We start from the raw sequence: 17989 nt of genomic DNA, 5'->3' as shown, positions 1-17989 counted from the left end.
TCTGTTTTGTTTTTTTGAAGTATAGTATTTCTTTCCAGCTTCCCCATTCACAAACTACACAATATGGATTAAGGTTTTTCTTTCTCATTATGAACTTTACTTAAACATATCTGTGCAAATGTGAACGTGTCGATTAAAGGCAAAGAATTTTCAACGCAAAACTGTGCCTACAGAAAAATTAGAGCAAATAATACACCAAAATTTGCACAAAAAAACACCACGTACACACAGGAATAGACACAAACAGAACATCACTGTAAAACTGACTGACTCTCAAACATACACTGTGGACAGTACTGTGTCTGTAAATCTCTTAGCTGCTATTTCAAGGGCCTGACCCTTAAAGCGCCGGACTGCTGACCATGTGTGTGTGTGTGCACACGCTGTCACATGTATAAAGAAGTACAAGTGATATATTGTGTGTGATTCCGACAAAATCTGTGTGTGTGCGGAAATGTGAGTTTTGTGATTTCATTCTTCCATTAATCCAAGTGATGCTGAGTTTGTGCAACATATGAGAAATACTGTGACTTCCCTGAACTGTGTGTGTGTGTCTCTGTATTTTTCCTCTCCATCTCATAGTACATCCCTCTTCTGTGTGAGCTCATGGCTGAGTTACTATGGTTTTAGTGTGTATCTGTGTGTGTTTGAGAGTGTGTGTGTGTCTAACTTGCCATGACCAAGAGGTTTCAGCAGAAAATTCAGGATTTGGATTAAAAGCTACTTCATCACCTTCTGTGTCACACACACACACACACACACGCACGCACACACATACACACACACACACACACACACACACACACACACACACGCACACACGCACACACACATATACACTCACTAACTCTTCACTTCAAGTTGATTATTTTTCACCCTTCAGACAAGAGCAATAAATCACCACAGAAGAAAAATCGAGAAGAGTGGGAGAGAAGAAGAGAGACAGAGGGAGCATGAAAAAGAAGTAGAGATAGAAAAGAAATAAAAAGTGTAGAGGAAGAGATGAAAAGAAAAATGAGGAGAACAGAAAAGATGAAATCCTTCCTGTTATTATATCAATTTCTCTGCAGCATGTGATGTCTGCTCTGTATTTTGTTAACTTTATTGGTTTTTAATTAAACTGTGTTTTGTGTGGTTACATGCCTCTGTGTGTGTGTATGCATGTGTGTATGTGTGTGTGTGCGTGTCTTCATTATATTGTGTTGAACTAAATATTTAGTAAACTACAGGTGGTGGGATCAGACAAACCTAACCAAACAGAAAAAGCAAAGGAATCATTACCATTTAAATAACATTTCTACCCCTGTGTGTGTGTGTGTGTGTGTGTGTGTGTGTCTGTCTCTCAACAAACACACACACACACAAATCCACCTCCAAGTGTGTGTGTGTGTGTGTGTGTGTGTGTGTGTGTATCAGAGACAGGTGGGAAGATATTCATTCCAATGATCCATATTCATCTGAATATCCCAGTAATACCCACATAGTTTCACCACTTTGTGATGTGTATGTCTATTGTATATGCAATATATATACAGTGTAATGAATTATGTCCAGTTCATATAGTATTGTGTTTAGTGTATAATATCACATGAAAATAAGTCTGTGTTTGAGCAAGTTTTTACACTGTGCATGTGATAAGGAATTATTTCTGATCTTAACAAATATGGGACAAACAAAAACTTTTCTTAAAGAGATGATTCCACTTGTTTCTAACGCAAATAAACTAAAAGATCACCTTTTAAAGAACAAACTTCTCTTAGTTAATGTGAGTACTGTAGTTAGTAGTTTACATCTTTTTTTAAAAATTGAATATAAAACTAGATCACTTCTTCATGAGGACATTTGTCATAGTGCTATTGTCTGACATGCATTAATCATTTCAGTTTGATTTACTCAATAATATCTCTCTAAACAGCGTCCTTATATGGTCCACTGCCAAAATCCAGATGACATGTGAGTTGATAAAAATGTTTTAGAGGTGCAACGAAAGTTAACAACTATTTCAGTAATCAATAAATCATCTAAGTTGTAGGGCTGGGTATCGGTACTCGATACCTTTAAAGTATCGACCAAAATAACCCAGTACCAAGTAGTATTGAAACTTCAGTCAAATGATAACTGCATTTGATCCTTTTTGTACCCAGATGTTGAAAAAAATTTAATGCCACATGTGATTGGCCCACTACTGCAGCAGCTACAACCCATATAGTCCATGGTGGTGAAGCCGAGCACTGTGTATTTGACGGAGTGGGCAGTTCAGCGTGCATGATGATGGGTATTGAATAAAGTAGAAAAGAAAAGGGATCGAATGCAGTGCTCTTGGTATCGGTATCGCTTTAAGGGTACTGGTACTGTAATTTTTAAATGATGCCCAGCCCTACGAAGTTGTTTTTAAAGCAAAAATACCAAACATTCTCTAGTCGCAGCTTCTCCAATTAGATTATCTTCTGCTTTCATCTGTTTAATGTCATTCATCTTTGGGTTTCTGGTCGAACAAAACAACACTTGAAGACACCAGATGCCATCCTAATACATTTATCTGGTCGTCCACCGCAGGAAGCTTTATGAGAGGCAGTGAGGACTCACTACCCTGTGATTAGTCAAGGTTGTTGGGCTGCACGTTGCCTAACAGGAAGAGTTGCAGACATAACTGAGCGGTGAAAAAAGTATTGCCCCCTAATAAAATAATTTAATCTCTATTTAATTTTGAAGCTAAGTTGACACTAGAATTGAATATGAATCAAAGACAAAGAAAAGGACAAATAAACAAAAAAAGATAAAGATCAAGTGAAGCAAAGGTAGCAAAGGACAGTGTTCTTTTATGTAAAGATGTAAAACCATTATCATTATCATTACCAGTGAATCTAAATGTGATTCTTAAGGAGGATTAGTGCATTAATAACACTGCAATTTTCATATTTTGATTCTTTTGGGGGATTGACGACCCCTGACTTCATTGTGTTCTCCCAGCTTCTGAAACAGACCTACAACCTCCTAACAGTATTTTCTAGTCAATAGACAAAAATAATTCAACATATACAGGATGATTTGATGTAATTCTCTAAATTCATATCCCTATTTTCCTGTTATGGTCTGCTATCAACACATTATGTGGATTACAACGAGTACGAGTGTTCCTGCGTGAGTGAGGAGAAGAAGATTAATTTCCTCTTCCTGTTAAACAGGAAACTGTTCAATACATGAGTCGACTGAACAAGTCTATGACTCTCTCTCTGTCAATAAACACACTCACGCACACACACACATACAGATTCATTCACATACACATACACACACACACAGGTTGGCAGGCATCAGTCAGGCCCTGTGGTTATGAGTTTTCATCTCTCTTTCATTTTCATTCTCCAGTTTCATCATTCTCGTGCGTCTCTCCCTGCTCCTATTCGCTCCTCTCTTTCTTTTCCAGCCTTATTGTTTTTCATCATCTCTCCATCGCTCCCTTATTCTGTTTCTCATTCAGGCTCATTGCTTTTCTTTCTGTCTCTCTCACTCTCATAGCAACGCTCTCTCCCTCAGGCTAGCTGTGTTTATATTTCAGTCGTTTATTTCTACAAATGTCAGACAGTGTTTCTGCCCTCCATCTATTGAAGAAGAAGAAGAAGAAGAAGTACTTTATTGATCCCTGTGGGGAAATTGATCCTTTGCATTTGACCCATCCTATACACACACACACTAGAAGCAGTGGGCAGCTGCAGTGCAGCACCAGAGGACCAACTCTAGTTCTTTTTGCTAGTGCCTTGATTATGGGCATTGACAGCAGTATTAACCGCAACATACATGTCTTTGATGGTGGGAGGAACTGGAACACCTGACAGAAACACATGCAAACACAGGGAGAACATGCAAACTCCACACGGAAAGGACCTGGGATGGCGGGGGCTACAACCCAGGACCTCCATGCTGTGAGGCAACAGTGGTAACCACTGAGCTACCGTGCTGCCATTGATCCATAAAGAGAGAGTGTGTGGGGAGAGAGAGGCAGGGAGAAAAGGGGAGAAGGCAGCGACAAGAAACAAAGCAGAAAGAGAGATAAAGAGAGAGGAATGGGAGATATGAAAGAAAGGATGAGAAGCTGAGAAGAGAGCAGGAATGAGGTGAGAGAAGGAAAAAAAAATTGCAGGATAAAGAGTGAGAAAGGTGTAGAGAGCCTCCAGTACTTTAATCACTCTTTCTCTCAGATCACTGAGCAACCATGGACTGACTCAGGCTCTCCCCTCCTTTCTTCTCCAATTCTATCCCTTGCTATACCTCTCCTCTTCTCTCTCCCTGTCTGCTCATAGTACAAAGATCACTGCACCAACTAAAATATAGATACCAAGACAAAAAGAACAACAGTGGATGGACAAATCGATAGATAATCAGACAAAAAGAGCTGTGTGCACAAGCAGATCCAGAGTCAGGTTACCTACCTTTGCTGCAGAATGTAGATTATCATCTTTTAGATGGACATATGTCTTTATTATCCACTTTTACAAAATGTATTATAGCAAATAGTGTGAGGAAATACTCTCTATATAAAGTTTAAGTCTGCACCTTACAAATCTTAAGTTACTACTTATGTTCATCACAAAACAGATTAATTTAGCCATAACACTTCTGTATGTATGTGTCTATACGCTGTAGATGTCCTACCTGCACATTTGGTCCGGGTAATGAGTGCTGGTCCTGGTTTGCCTGTTCCCCCCTCTCCTGGTCGGGTAAGTAAGACTCTGATCTCATACTCTGTATCTGGGTCAAGATGCCATAACTTATAGTTGGGAGAATTGACAGCGTGAGTCTCCGTCCAGCTGCCTGATGTCATACGGTACTCAACCTACAGGAAATAATCAAATATTACATGTTATAGTTGTTAAAGTTATTGTTTATCACGAATCAGAATCCAGTATCAATCTACGGTATATATGAAACTATATTGTCTCTTTTCCAAGATCAGATACTATTCATCCAAAATTACTGATCTATCTTAAAACAATTTTCATTGGAAAATACCAGGTAAAAACACACATAATTACATACATACTCATAACACGACTGCTTAAAGGAACCCATTCAGCATTTTGGGAAACATGCTTATTCACTTTCTTACCGAGCGTTAGATGAGAAGATTAATGTGACTCTCATGTCTAAATATGAAGCTACATCCAGCAGGTGATTGGCTTAGCTTAGTTTAGCTTAGCATAACAACTGGAAGCAGGAGGAAAAGGCTATCCTGGTTCTCTTCAAAGTATGAAAATTCTGCCTACCAATTAGCATGTCATATCTTGTTTGTTTTGACTGCACAAACATTAACTTTGGACAGATCAAGGCTACCTGTTGCCTTCTTATATCCAGTCTAAAGGCTAAGCTAAGCTAATTGCATGCTGGATCTAGCTTCATAATTACTGTAAGGACATGAGAATGGTATCCGTCCTCTCATGTAACTCTGTGTGAGAGAGCAAATACGTATATTTCCCAAAATGTTGAATTCTTCCTTCAAAATTGTTCTGTTTGCCTGCTTTCCTGTGAAAGGACCAATGGTTCTTTTTATGGTCATTTACACTCACTTTGATGCCCTGATTTACAGTGATTCATGCAACATTGTTATAAACTAGATACTGCTTAGAAACCATACAGTATCTCACACAGAACATACCTCTTTCAGTATAATAGGTCCATCCCCAAATATGGAGTTAGCATTGAGCTGAATCAGCAAGTACGTAGGGCCGACACCTAGCAGCTGGGGTGGGGCTATGGGGTGTGGAGGCTCTGCAGGGAGAAAACAATGAACAAGACAATAGAAAAAGGTTTCAAAGTGCCGCACAGGATGGGTTTCAACACACTGAAACAAAGTCACAATAGAACAGAGCAGCGTAGTACTGTAGCACTGTATTCACTGTGATACAAAGCCTTGTTAATGTAACAGCTGACATGTGATATGTGTGAACTTAAACAAATATTTTTAAATAAACTACCAGTAAAAAATGACAACCACACTAATGGCACAAATTATTAGGGACATCCTAACAAGTGGTAACCACGGTGACCTACAATATTATGACAGCCGTGCTGTGTGGACATCATGCTGAACTAATTGTGTGGTCGTGCAGGGTACAAGAGAGAAAGCATCATTTTGAGACCAGCTGTGTTTAATTCTCAGTATCTGATGTGAAGTTTTGTTTCAGGCCTTTATTCATGTTCTTACTTTCCAACTACTAATAATATAATATTGCAATTTATTTATAGAGCGCTCTTCTAGATACTCAAAGAGACTTCACATAACAAGCTTTATATACAGTTACTTTCATCTAACTGCTAGTAGCCACGTCGTTTCACGCACTGATACACTCTCCTTTGCTGTGTTTTTCTGAGTTATAATGAACTTAATATTAATGCAAACACACCTTTTGCAGCTGCTTCACATCAAAAGCCTTCAACCTTCAAAACAAGACACTGGAAGGCTTTTATAGAGAGGCAGCTTCAAAAATTGTCAACCATAGTGACCAATACTTAAAGCCCTTTTCAGACATAGAATATATACATTTGCTAGCTTTATCTATAGTTAAATTAATGACTTTTTGTCATTTAAACATACTGTAGGGCTTTTATGTAAATGAATTGTTTTAGCTTAATTCAGATGATGTGTTGCCTCTGAAGAACTGCAGTGAGTTTAAAAAGTAATGATATGAAAGAAGAAGAGTGTTTTTCTCTTAAAGGCTGCATGAGTGATGGATTTTAAAACTTATTTTTTATTTATGATAATAATGAGTACAAGGCTTATTCAGATATGAGGAGTATACATCTAGATTTGGGCTTTTTTTCTGCACAATTTGTCTGCAGGATCATGGGTTCTGATCACATTGTGAAGTCAAGCTTACCAATTTTATGTCGAACTGGTCTGCTTCTCTTTATCTACATCTCATTTTTAATTGGCATAGCAAGGGAAATATTAAGGTTTAAGAGCGTTCCTATACAAATAAATGCTATTAAAATATGGTACATGTATAAGCCTAGGTATAAACATGAATGATTACGTAATGACATTTTATTTTAGCTATATTTAAAACTATTTTTTATATGACTGCACACAGTTTTCATTAAACATGATGTCTTGAAGTTCAGCCATGTAGTACATCCCATGATGCTCTCATCAAATAAACTCTGTGTGTATGTACGTAAATGTGATGGATGTGTGATGGTTCAGGGCCAGTCAGTTAGATCAGAGCTAGCTGTCACACATCTATGATTGACAAGCCTAAAGCACACACACACACACACACACACACACACACACACACAACCATAAAACACACTGCATCAAAGATTCATCTACTTGACACATACACACAGATCAACACATGAATTAATCACAAACTCTCTCCATACACACACACACACACACACACACACACACACACACACACTGTGATCTATCTCACATACAGTAAATCATACAGATTTTATCTTTCCCTCCCGCTCTCTCTGACACATTCTCAAACACGCCGCTAGGCAATATTACTATCAGTATGAAGATAGAAAAAAATGTGGGTTTTTTTGCAATCCAGCTTCAATCGTATCATATCAAAGTAAGTATTATCTAATTTCTGTGTGTATGTGTGTGTTACTGTGTATGTTATTTCATTAATAGTTATATTTTGATTGCTATCATCTGTTTTTCTCTTCGTGTGCATCTAAATCTGAGTGTTTGCGGTTGCATTTCTGTGAATGTGTGTTGACTATGGCTGTCAGAGAGGTGCAGGCTGGGAAGTGTCTTTTTAGCAACAGATGAAACACTGTAGTTTGACAGCACATGCACGTGTGCAAACGCAGACACACAAACACACACATGCAGACAGGGTTGAATCCGGATAATGAATGTTGAAGTGACTTCAGAAAAGCAACAACGTCAACAACATGTCAGCTCGCAATGCCATCAAATAAACAAAGTAAACAACTTGATGATTAACAAACAAAGAAAGAAATAAAGCAAAAACTCAAAGATAAATATATGCAAACATATAAAACAGTAGTTCATTCTGATTGCAGTTTGTGTGTTTACTTGAATACATGTTTGTGCGCTGCTTAAAAACCTATTGAATATCTAAAAGATAAATAATAGACATAAAAATGAAACACTAAGAAATGTAAGTGGGTCATTATGTGACTCCAGAGAAAACAGAGCTGGAGCGAGTTCACACTTTTGATTTTCTTCTTTTTGTTTTTTGTTCCATCACTTGTCATTTGTACAGTTGACCTAAAAAAAATATAACAAATCATCAATGGTGTTGTTTTGCGACGGGTTTGTTGTCACCATCTGTTTTATTATTAATCGTGTGAACCCTCTTATCATTTTTCATTTTTTGGGTCAAATGTAAATGATAATAACAAAACAAATAAACATTGGAAAAACTTCAAATGTGTGTGTCAGTTCTGACCTAAAGCTGTCTGCGTGATTATTGGTTTTCAATGTCATTCACTTCTCATATGATATAATTAATAAAAAACTCCTGATGCACTGGTAGAGTGTTTGGTAGATTCTCTGATTTAAAGATTTATGATGCAGTAGATAAACACAGACAAACAGAAAGACAGAAAGCTAGGCAGAAAGAAAGACATAAAAGAAAGACAAAGAGAAAGAAAGAAAGAAAGAAAGAAAGAAAGAAAGAAAGAAAGAAAGAAAGAAAGGGGGACAGACAGATATTTTGTTGGTAACTGGCGCCCACTAGGCATGTTCTTCTTTGTTGTCCATCGTCAGCAACCTTGTCAATAAAGTTTAGCTTTCACAACCCACTGCTGACATCACTATGGAACTCACTGGAGGACATCTGACCTCCAGAACAAGAGAGGAGTGTGTGTGTGAGTGTGTGTGTGTGTTTCACTCGTATCGACAGCCAACAGTGGTAGTAGGTTTTCTATAGTTCCATAATGCCTGAAGCTCCACCTGTCACTATTACTTAGAGTGAGGGTGTGTGTGTGTGTGTGTGTGTGTGTGTGTGTGTGTGTGTGTGTGTGTGTTTTACGTTAAAAGGGAGAAAAGGACATTTTGCTAGTGGACCATTACAGGTTTAAAACAGTTTTATGACTTCAAGTCAGTTGTGCATCTTCATGAGTCTGATACGTGTGTGTGTGTGTTGTGTGTGTGTGTGTGTGTGTGTGTGTGTGTGTGTGTGTGCACGCATGTGTGTGACAGTAATATTGCAAGAGCTTTTTAGGCCATGGGTTGTGTGTAATGCAAGCTGGCATGGCGATGTTTGCATGTGTGTTTGTGTTTGTGTGTGTGTGTGTGTGTGTGTGTCTGTGTGTGTGTGTGTGTGTGTGTGTGTGTGTGTGTGTGTGTGTGTGTGTGATACGAGCTGGCATGATGATGCACTCTGTCACCGTAGGAACCAGAGGGCAAGGCTTTATTAGAGCTAGGCTCTGACCAAACCACTAGTGACAAACACACATACACATACTCAAATACAGTCAGACTCTTCCATATCTCTTTATCTCTCACACATACACACAAACAAAGCTATTATATTCTGTTATATACAGTATTATACAGTATTATACTGTCCACAGTAAAACTTGTGAAGGCGAACCTCAGTACTTTTTAAATACAGACAGAAATGTCGCTCATAGCATTGAATATTGAAAACTGTGGAGTACCAGAAGCTGCTCAGAATCATAATCTGGTTCACTTTTCTTCAATCAGGTAGTTCTTTCAAAAGTTTGCCAACTTTACACTGTTTTATTTAGTCAAAGTTCTTGTATGGTTGCTCGTGTTAAGACAACATTTAATATTTGAGAACTTTGGATTCCTTTGGTAAAGCGAGAGGTTGCCTATAAAAACACTAGCTTTTTGGTCTTAGTACTGGATTGAGTATTGTATTTGCAAATGTATTGGAAACATTGGAACTATAATTAGCAATACTGAAACAATTAGCCTCTTAATTATTATAACAACTATTATTACAACAATTGTAACAATTTGGATTATTGTTTAATTGCTAGTTATTTATTGAGGGAAAAGAAACCCACCAGCTAGTTCCAGCTTCTCCAATGTGAGCATCTGATTTTCTCGGTTTTATATGATTGTAAATTGATAATTATGGCTGAAACAAAGTTGCTTTATTGATTAGTCAACTATTTTTATAGCCCATTAATTGTTCAAGGCATTTTTTTAACTAAAAATGCCAAAAATGAAATAATTCCAGTCTTTCACAAGTAAATGTATTGTAAGCTGGCTTTCTTAGTTTAGTATGATAATTAACAGAATATCTTTGGATTTTGGACTGCTTGTTGGACAAAACAAGACATCATTTTGTGGTCTGCAATAGTGTGATGGACATGTTTCACTATTTTCTGACATTTCAGGGACAAAATGTTTACTCGAGGAAATTAGGATTAACCAGTAATGAAAATAAGTGTTAGTTGCAGCCTTATTTAATATCTTTAGACTGTTTTTTTTGACAAAATAAGCAATTTGAAGACGTGATCTTGTGCTAAACTAAATGAATAATTGACAAATAATTATAAAAATAATCAACAGATTACTAATATTTCAGACTAATATTTCTTTATTTTCAGATTTCTGCTCATGGAGGAGAGAAAACCATATACTAGAGTGATCTGGGAATCCCATGTCACACCTCTCATGCTCCCATGATGCACCTCTGTCTCTATAAAATGTGCTTCTTTCTGATCTTGACAGCCCCAGCACACAGAGAGGGAGCAGATAATGGCGTATCTGTCATCTACATGTTATAAATATCAATAGACTAGGCCTGTGAGTATCTGCTTCGAGGCAATCTCACATCACCCAGGACCACTTCTCAGGCTTTGAAAATGAAACCTGGGTTACTGTCCTACTGCCAAACATTTTTAATGTATACGAGTCATATCTGGGTGCACTCCTGTGATTTTTTTTTCTTCCATTTTTACTGTTAATCATATTCCTACCAGACACAAGATTTCGACCAGTAACATCCTATCCCTCACTCTTTTTACCCTCTCAATTTCACAATAAATAATTATTAAAATGAAATATTCAGAGTTTAAGTATTAGTAATGCAGCTTAACTCATGGTTGTCAATGTCCTGCCAGAACCTTAAAATCTCCAACAAGCGCATACTTTTCAAGAAGTGAAATAAACATATTCCCTGTTTCTTTGATTTCTCTCTGGCTTTCATGTCCCATCTGATATTTCTAATAAATAAACATGAGGCTGCTCTCCTTCCACATTCATACATGCAGTCCTCATTCTTTTATTGTGATATCTTTTTAACATCCAGGCTCTGGATCAATATTCATAATCGACAATATCCCTCAGAGCTCCAAAAGCATCTTTTCACAGATTGTGAAAGTGGCTGGTTTTCAAGCTTACGCCTGGCTATGAAACACACTGCGCTCAATGTGTCTTACTGAACCTGAATCTATTTTCATATATGTAGATTGGTCCTATTCATGGTTAGACACATGTCTCCTGCTGTGAGGATTCCTCATCCCGCTCCTCTTTGCCTCCTCATATTCAAAAAAGATGTTCATGATAAATAAACATTAGCCACTTATGTATTCTTACTTAATCAGCAAGGTCCTGCAGAAACAGTCTGTATTCAAAACTGCCAGATTTTCTTGACCAAAGAGGAACCAAACCTTTTCATTCCCAGTGGGAATTGTAACCCTTAACTTGGCAGTGACAGTGTCTTGCTTAAGCCACTGAATGACACGCAGACTTTGGACCCTCAAACTGGACAGTGTAAAAGCTCCATTAACTGAGCCACGCTGGCTAATATTCATATTCACGGTGCTCGCTTCTGCTTTGATTTCTCATTTCTTTCTCCTCTGCCATCTCTTATGCAGAATAATAAACATGACTCTGCTCGGCTTTACATATTCAGACGTATTCCTGATTCTGATATGGATATTCTTGGGATAATGAGCTGACTATTTACATTTACTTACTTTTCTTCACCATCTCCACATCTTTCTTTGCTTACCCGTCTCTGTCTCACATTTCTCCCTCCTCCTTTCTGTCACTCCCATATCATTCTTTCTGAATCTCTTTCGCCTTTACCTTCTTTCTCTCTTTCTGCCCTCCTCCTCTGTCTCTCTCTAGGAGATGAATTGAATATGTAAGCTATTGGATGTGAATGAATAAAGCATCCCGTCTCAAACACACATTGGTGACACCTTATTAACCACATGTCAGCTGCACATGACAGCTGGAGCACACACTGTTTCCATTCACACACACACACACACACACACACACACACACACACACACACACACACACACACACACACTCATGCAGATGGTTCACACCCACACAAGCATCCACACACACAGAGCATGTGCACACACACACCCACACACATATAAACACAAGGCTGCCATACTCACATCTACTTAGACACAAACTCTCCTCATTAGTGTATATTGTGTTAGTGACTTACATTTTGAGAGTAGTCAGAAAGTGCCACACTCTGGCTCCACATGCATTTCTCTTTTACTTAGATGACGTTTCGGCCCTCAGGCCCTCTTCAAGATCATCTTGATAGATGATTGCAATACAGAAATTCTTTGGAGTGCAGACCTATGAGTCCCATAGTTAAATATGTGGGCAATTGCGCATGTTGTGCTGACTATCTAAAAATAATGTTTAATTGTTGACATGCAGAGCTGTAAGCATCACAGCTATGTGGGCATTTCAAATCCAGCACAGTCCAGCTGAGTGTGTGCATTTAGACCAAAATTTAGCTGCATGGCTGGAACGCATTTTATTGCTGTCATTTCATTTGCTTACTACTCTTTAAAGAGCCAGAATTGGTCTGGTAAAAGGCTGAAGCCATTGCAGTTTCCTTGACATGATTATGTGCGGTATGGATAGGACTTCTCACAAAGTATGTTTGCATTTTTAGGTTATATGTTTAGATAAGTCTACTACTGAAGGGTAATGCAGGTGTAAGACATGTTGTTTTGGGCGAAATGAGCATTATGCAATAATCAAATATTTGTTATAGGTCCACAGTTCTCTATTTCCATCTCAGGAAGTTGGCAACCCTATGTTGAAGTGGTGTGGTTAGGATTGTAGTTAGAGTGTGGAGGGTGTTGTTTTTTTTTTTTTTTAGCCTTTCCAAAACCAAAAGCATGAGAGCAAATGTTAGCATGTCTGCCTAACTATCTTAAAGTCTACAACAACCCAACCCAGCATTACTTCCGAAGCACAAGAGCATTTCATTAGCCAAGTACATTTTGTGGGGTTACATGTGCGTTTAAAAAAGCCCCGTTCAAAATAGCGCATCCACTGTAGATGTTACTATATCAGAGTTTAGGCTAACGTTAGCAGCTCTGTCCTGCTCTTTGTCTCTTTGTTGGATTTGGTGAAATTTACACAACAGCAACCCCAGCCATACATGTATCAGAGATGGCGTTACCTTTGACAAACATATCGGTTGGGCCTTATCCTTTAACCCTTTTCTCTTGTAACATTAAAAGTGAAATGTACTGTGTGAATACACAAACAGTAAAGCATACATCTAATCTCTGTCTTGCTTGTCCTTGCATGTAATCTAAGAAGCTAAAGTGTTATTTTAGAATACACAGTAATAAAAAAATACACTGTAACCCTTCCACTAAGAACTATCTACTAAAGCAGAAAAAAACCCTCCAAAAAGCAAAGATATTAAATATTAAATTGGAGAAGAAAACAGGAAAGAGCATACAAAGTATTACAGAGCAGACAGCAAATCAATCAAGTAACCCCAGAAATATATTTTTAAAAATCCTCACCTCTGACGATAAGACCTGCAAAGTTAGACACCCCGGAGCCACGCTCTGATTGGGTGACGCAGCGGTATAGATCTTGGTCCTGATTAGTGACTTCTTTGAGGTGGAAGGAGGCGGCGAATCGTCTGTGGTTGATGTTTTTCGTCTGAGCCACGGGAATATCTTCTCCATTTCTCCTCTGATGCATAAACAGACAAACACACAGACAGATCAGGTGCTGCAGAGACCGGTGGAGAGTCAACTGCCTTGCTCAAGGTCACAAGCCACAATGGACCACACACGCCCACAAGCACACACACTCACAGCACCTCTGCCTCACTGACAGCAGGTCTGAAGGTCATGACTACAATAGAGCCATAATGAAATCGGCAGCTATTATGTTAGCTGCTAGGATGAATGGCTTGGAGTGGCTTCTGTGTGTGTGTGTGTGTGTGTTTGTGGATGACACTTTATTATTGGACATACCAGTCCTGAGGGTGTAGTGCAGTGTATATATTTGCACATAATTCAACTTTTTGAGAGAGACTGTCTAATTTTAATTTGCATTTCCCTGCCATAAAGTTAAAATAGCCCAACCCCAACAGTTAAGATTCTCATAATAAAGGGTCTGTTCATCCAAACCAGCAAAATATATTTTCCAACTTAGCATCAGTGGTGTCCATCCATGCAGATAGTTTTGTCTTGGTTTTAGGATTTCCGCCTTTACCCCAATATAGTGGGAGTAAATGGACTTTAGTTTGTGGTTTTCATAGCATTGATTTACAACATTTAAATTTAAAACAATTGTCAAATATTTAAAGGACTATTTCTTTGGCAAAGAGTAGTCTAGTGAAAACTGTTCACAGTGTATTTTGTAGATTATCTGCAGTAATTGATTAACCACTAAGATGTAAGCTGCTGTTCCAATTTTGCAAAGGTCATTTTCCGTGCTGTGAATTAAATTTCTTTCAGGAGGCAGGTATATCAGAGACACATACTGTATAAGCTGTAAACCAATAGTGGTAAATAGGAAAATACATGTGTGGTTTTGCCATTTGGGTAAACCAAGCTTTAAATACAGTTAGACAGTAATATTGTTAAATACACACCGATTAACCTGTCGATTATTGTTTCAATTAATTGATTAGTTGTTTGGTCTATAAAATGTCAAAATGAGAAAAATGTCAATCCCTGTTTCCAAAAGCCCAAGATGACGTCCTCAAATGTGTCCACAACCCCAAGATATTCAGTTTACTGTCACAGAGGACTAAAGAAACCCTAAAATATTCACATTTGAGAAGCTGCAATCAGAGAGTTTGAAATTTTTCTCCTTAAAAATGACTCAAAACTATTAATCAGGCAGGATATCAATAATCAACTTATCATTGCAGCTCTAATTGTTATGCTTTCTTGTTCATCATATAGCAACCATGGTTTGTGTGTGTGTGTGTGTGTGTGTGTGTACATGCATGTGCATAGCTGTACCTGTAGCCAGAGTTTATTGCTTGATGTATCTCGTCCTGTGGCGATACACTGAAATGTGGCGTTTTGCCCAGCGTTCACCTCCACGTCTCCAAGACGCAGGAAATGAGGGGATTTATCTAAAGGAAATTAGGTCAAACAAATGAAGGAAATTAGAACAATATGCCACTCGTATAGAGTTTACAGCTAAATTACATGCATCTGTGCTTTACAGTGTTTTTTGGTTTCATTTTATTCAGCTGTTACAAGTGGAAATAGGGTGACAGAGCCAGAGGGAGTCACGGATATAAACAGATCATGTTATCATAGTGTATACATTTCAGGACATTTTGTCACCCTAAGGACTATGTTCGTTATTACTGCGATTAGATTTTAGAGGAGTCAGATGAAACCAAAGCCCAGTACTGCATTGCCACTGGGAGGCAACATCAGTGTCACATCCGGTATAATATGCATAGCTTCCAATTCTTAACTACTGTGCCAAGATATGAAATAAGCCTTTTCGACCCTGAAGATGCAGTTCGGCTATGACATTTTTATTCTGGGGAGGTGATTGCAATCATAGATAGCAGCTACTATGGTGAAGGGAAACACACATACTCACACACACACACACACACACACACACACCAGCTCGTACGCATGCATTCATGCAAACGGGCAAACACACACAAACCTGTGTGTCCAGAAATGCAGCTGTGAGAATGAATGCTTCCACTGTGAAGACTAAGTACTAATTCCTTTTCAAATACTTGCTCCTTCCTATTAAGAGTCCTGCTCCTCTGCCTTTAAAAGACTGGGCCTCTTCTTTTTACATTCCATCAGATTCCAGGTCCCATTATCGACAAAATTAGTGTCCAGGAATATCTTTCAGGGACATATCGACAATTTCTGACATAGACAGGTACAACAGGGATACCAGGACCTCACAAACGGTACATGGGGAAGGTTCAAGACAGTTTATTTTTATGACTTATAATCAATAGAACCTATTAGGAGTCAGATTGTCCTCAAAGATTTCAGTGCTGCTACTAGACAGATGACAAAAGGGAGTTGTAATTGCTTCCTTTCCGACTTGGGGACCCACCAGGAGCCTGCCTGTGACTTTAGATAAACTCTCACATCTATGTTATGTTGAGGCCTCTAGCAATAAGGAAACACTGAAGCGAAGGAGAGAGGGGGCCTTGAAACATAGCAAGAATTTAAAATGGATCGCAGCCCTCATCTCCCTCATCTCTTTCCTGTCAGTGCTAGACAAGACAGCTACTGTTCACTGTGTGTATGTGTGTGTGTGTGTGTGTGCGCATGTGGGTTAAAGAGAGAGAGAGAGAGAGAGAGAGAGAGAGAAAGTGCTGAGTGGTCAGAATCTTCTCTCTCCATGATTGCCCTAATACTGTCTCATTTCCCGCTTCACTCTCTCCTATTCCCTCTTTCTCTCCTTTTCTCCTTCTCACAATCTCTCTCTCTCTCTCTCTCTCTCCCTTTTTATTTCTCCCATTTTTCCTCTAGGACTTGTCTTTCTCCTTTCGATGCATCCCTCCTCTTCTGTGTCACCTTCCCACTTATCTACCCATTCGACTGCAACAGAAACCATCCCAGGTACAGTCTAATTAGTGGCCAAAGCTATCAGCGTCTACTCAGCGAACTAGGACTAATTGCTGGCATGCTAATGACTCACCGCATGGGTAGCTGAGCACCTGAATGTCATCTATGGCGATGAAACCGGCTTTGCTGTCCGAAACCTCTGCTTCAAATATGACCTGAGAAAAAGAGAGAGAATATTTAGCTATTATTTTCTTCATTATTAATACATAGAATCTGTTTGCTATTTGCTTTGTTTCGTTTATTCAAATGTCTTTTTGAGTGAAGAATATTTTTAAAACAAGCCTTATTCAATTAAAAGGTTCATCAGGCAGAAAATGCCCATATAAAGTGATTTTTGACCTCCCATTAGCCTGTAAATTGCACAGTCGAGCATATTTAAAATGTAAAAAACACAAAATACAACAAAACAAACCCTTCATGCTGTTCCTAGGAGAAAAATGGAATTACATAACACACAAATGCTCTGCTCGCAAATCACAAAGCCTATGGCACTGTTACCAAATCATCAACCCTCCTTAGTATTGTTAACAAATCACAAAGGGTGCATGTAACCTGAACTTTACATATATTCTGGGTACACTGGAAGCTACAAAGTAAAAGTATTGCCATTTAAATTTGCTGTCAAAGTGACGGATCCAATCTAAATTGTCACAGGATAAATAGAAAGTCAGTGACAGGCGCCGGTGATGTGCATGAAACTGGATAAATACAAAGCTGCCATCCTGACTGCTGCTGGATTTATACATTCTGGCCAACAAGCCAGAAAGGATAAATTAGATACTTCCTGTTGGATCATAGTAATCTCCTTTGGTACACATAAAATGGCTGCCAGAGAAATGATAATAAGTAATGAAAACCACTGCGGTAAGGTAGAGAACGGAGGTTTAGAGCTCACCTACTTGTTTTTCATCCCCCTTCCATCCCACTCTTCCCCTGTATCTGCTTTCATTTCATTCTTCTCTTGACTAATTTTTCTACATCTAGATTTATGCAGCCATATTGTAGAACCAGTGAGCCCTCTATAAATGATATAGTGACATCTTAGACACAAGTTATGACTGCTGAGGTCATTCAAAGTTTGAAAATTACAAAAATAACAGCACATAACTAGTGTCACTTGACGCCTATATTGGATTCATCTGCGCATCATGCC

At 38.5% G+C, this 17989-nt stretch overlaps 1 protein-coding gene across 13 annotated transcripts in view; it reads right to left on the bottom strand.

Moving 5' to 3' along the window:
* ptprk (protein tyrosine phosphatase receptor type K) overlaps window positions 1–17989 on the bottom strand; it is a 117176-nt gene that overhangs the window by 39970 nt on the left and 59217 nt on the right. For all 13 annotated transcript variants that reach the window (XM_044376469.1, XM_044376470.1, XM_044376471.1 and 10 more), the window contains 5 exons: window positions 16910–16991; window positions 15235–15350; window positions 13774–13948; window positions 5654–5766; window positions 4654–4834 (listed from right to left, as the gene is read on the bottom strand). In XM_044376469.1, the coding sequence (XP_044232404.1) occupies window positions 4654–4834; window positions 5654–5766; window positions 13774–13948; window positions 15235–15350; window positions 16910–16991 (667 nt within the window). The remainder of the gene's footprint in view (window positions 1–4653; window positions 4835–5653; window positions 5767–13773; window positions 13949–15234; window positions 15351–16909; window positions 16992–17989) is intronic.

Source organism: Thunnus albacares, chromosome 16 (assembly GCF_914725855.1).
Source record: "Thunnus albacares chromosome 16, fThuAlb1.1, whole genome shotgun sequence".
Lineage (NCBI taxonomy): Eukaryota > Metazoa > Chordata > Actinopteri > Scombriformes > Scombridae > Thunnus > Thunnus albacares.
This window is presented reverse-complemented; position numbering and strand designations above follow the sequence as displayed.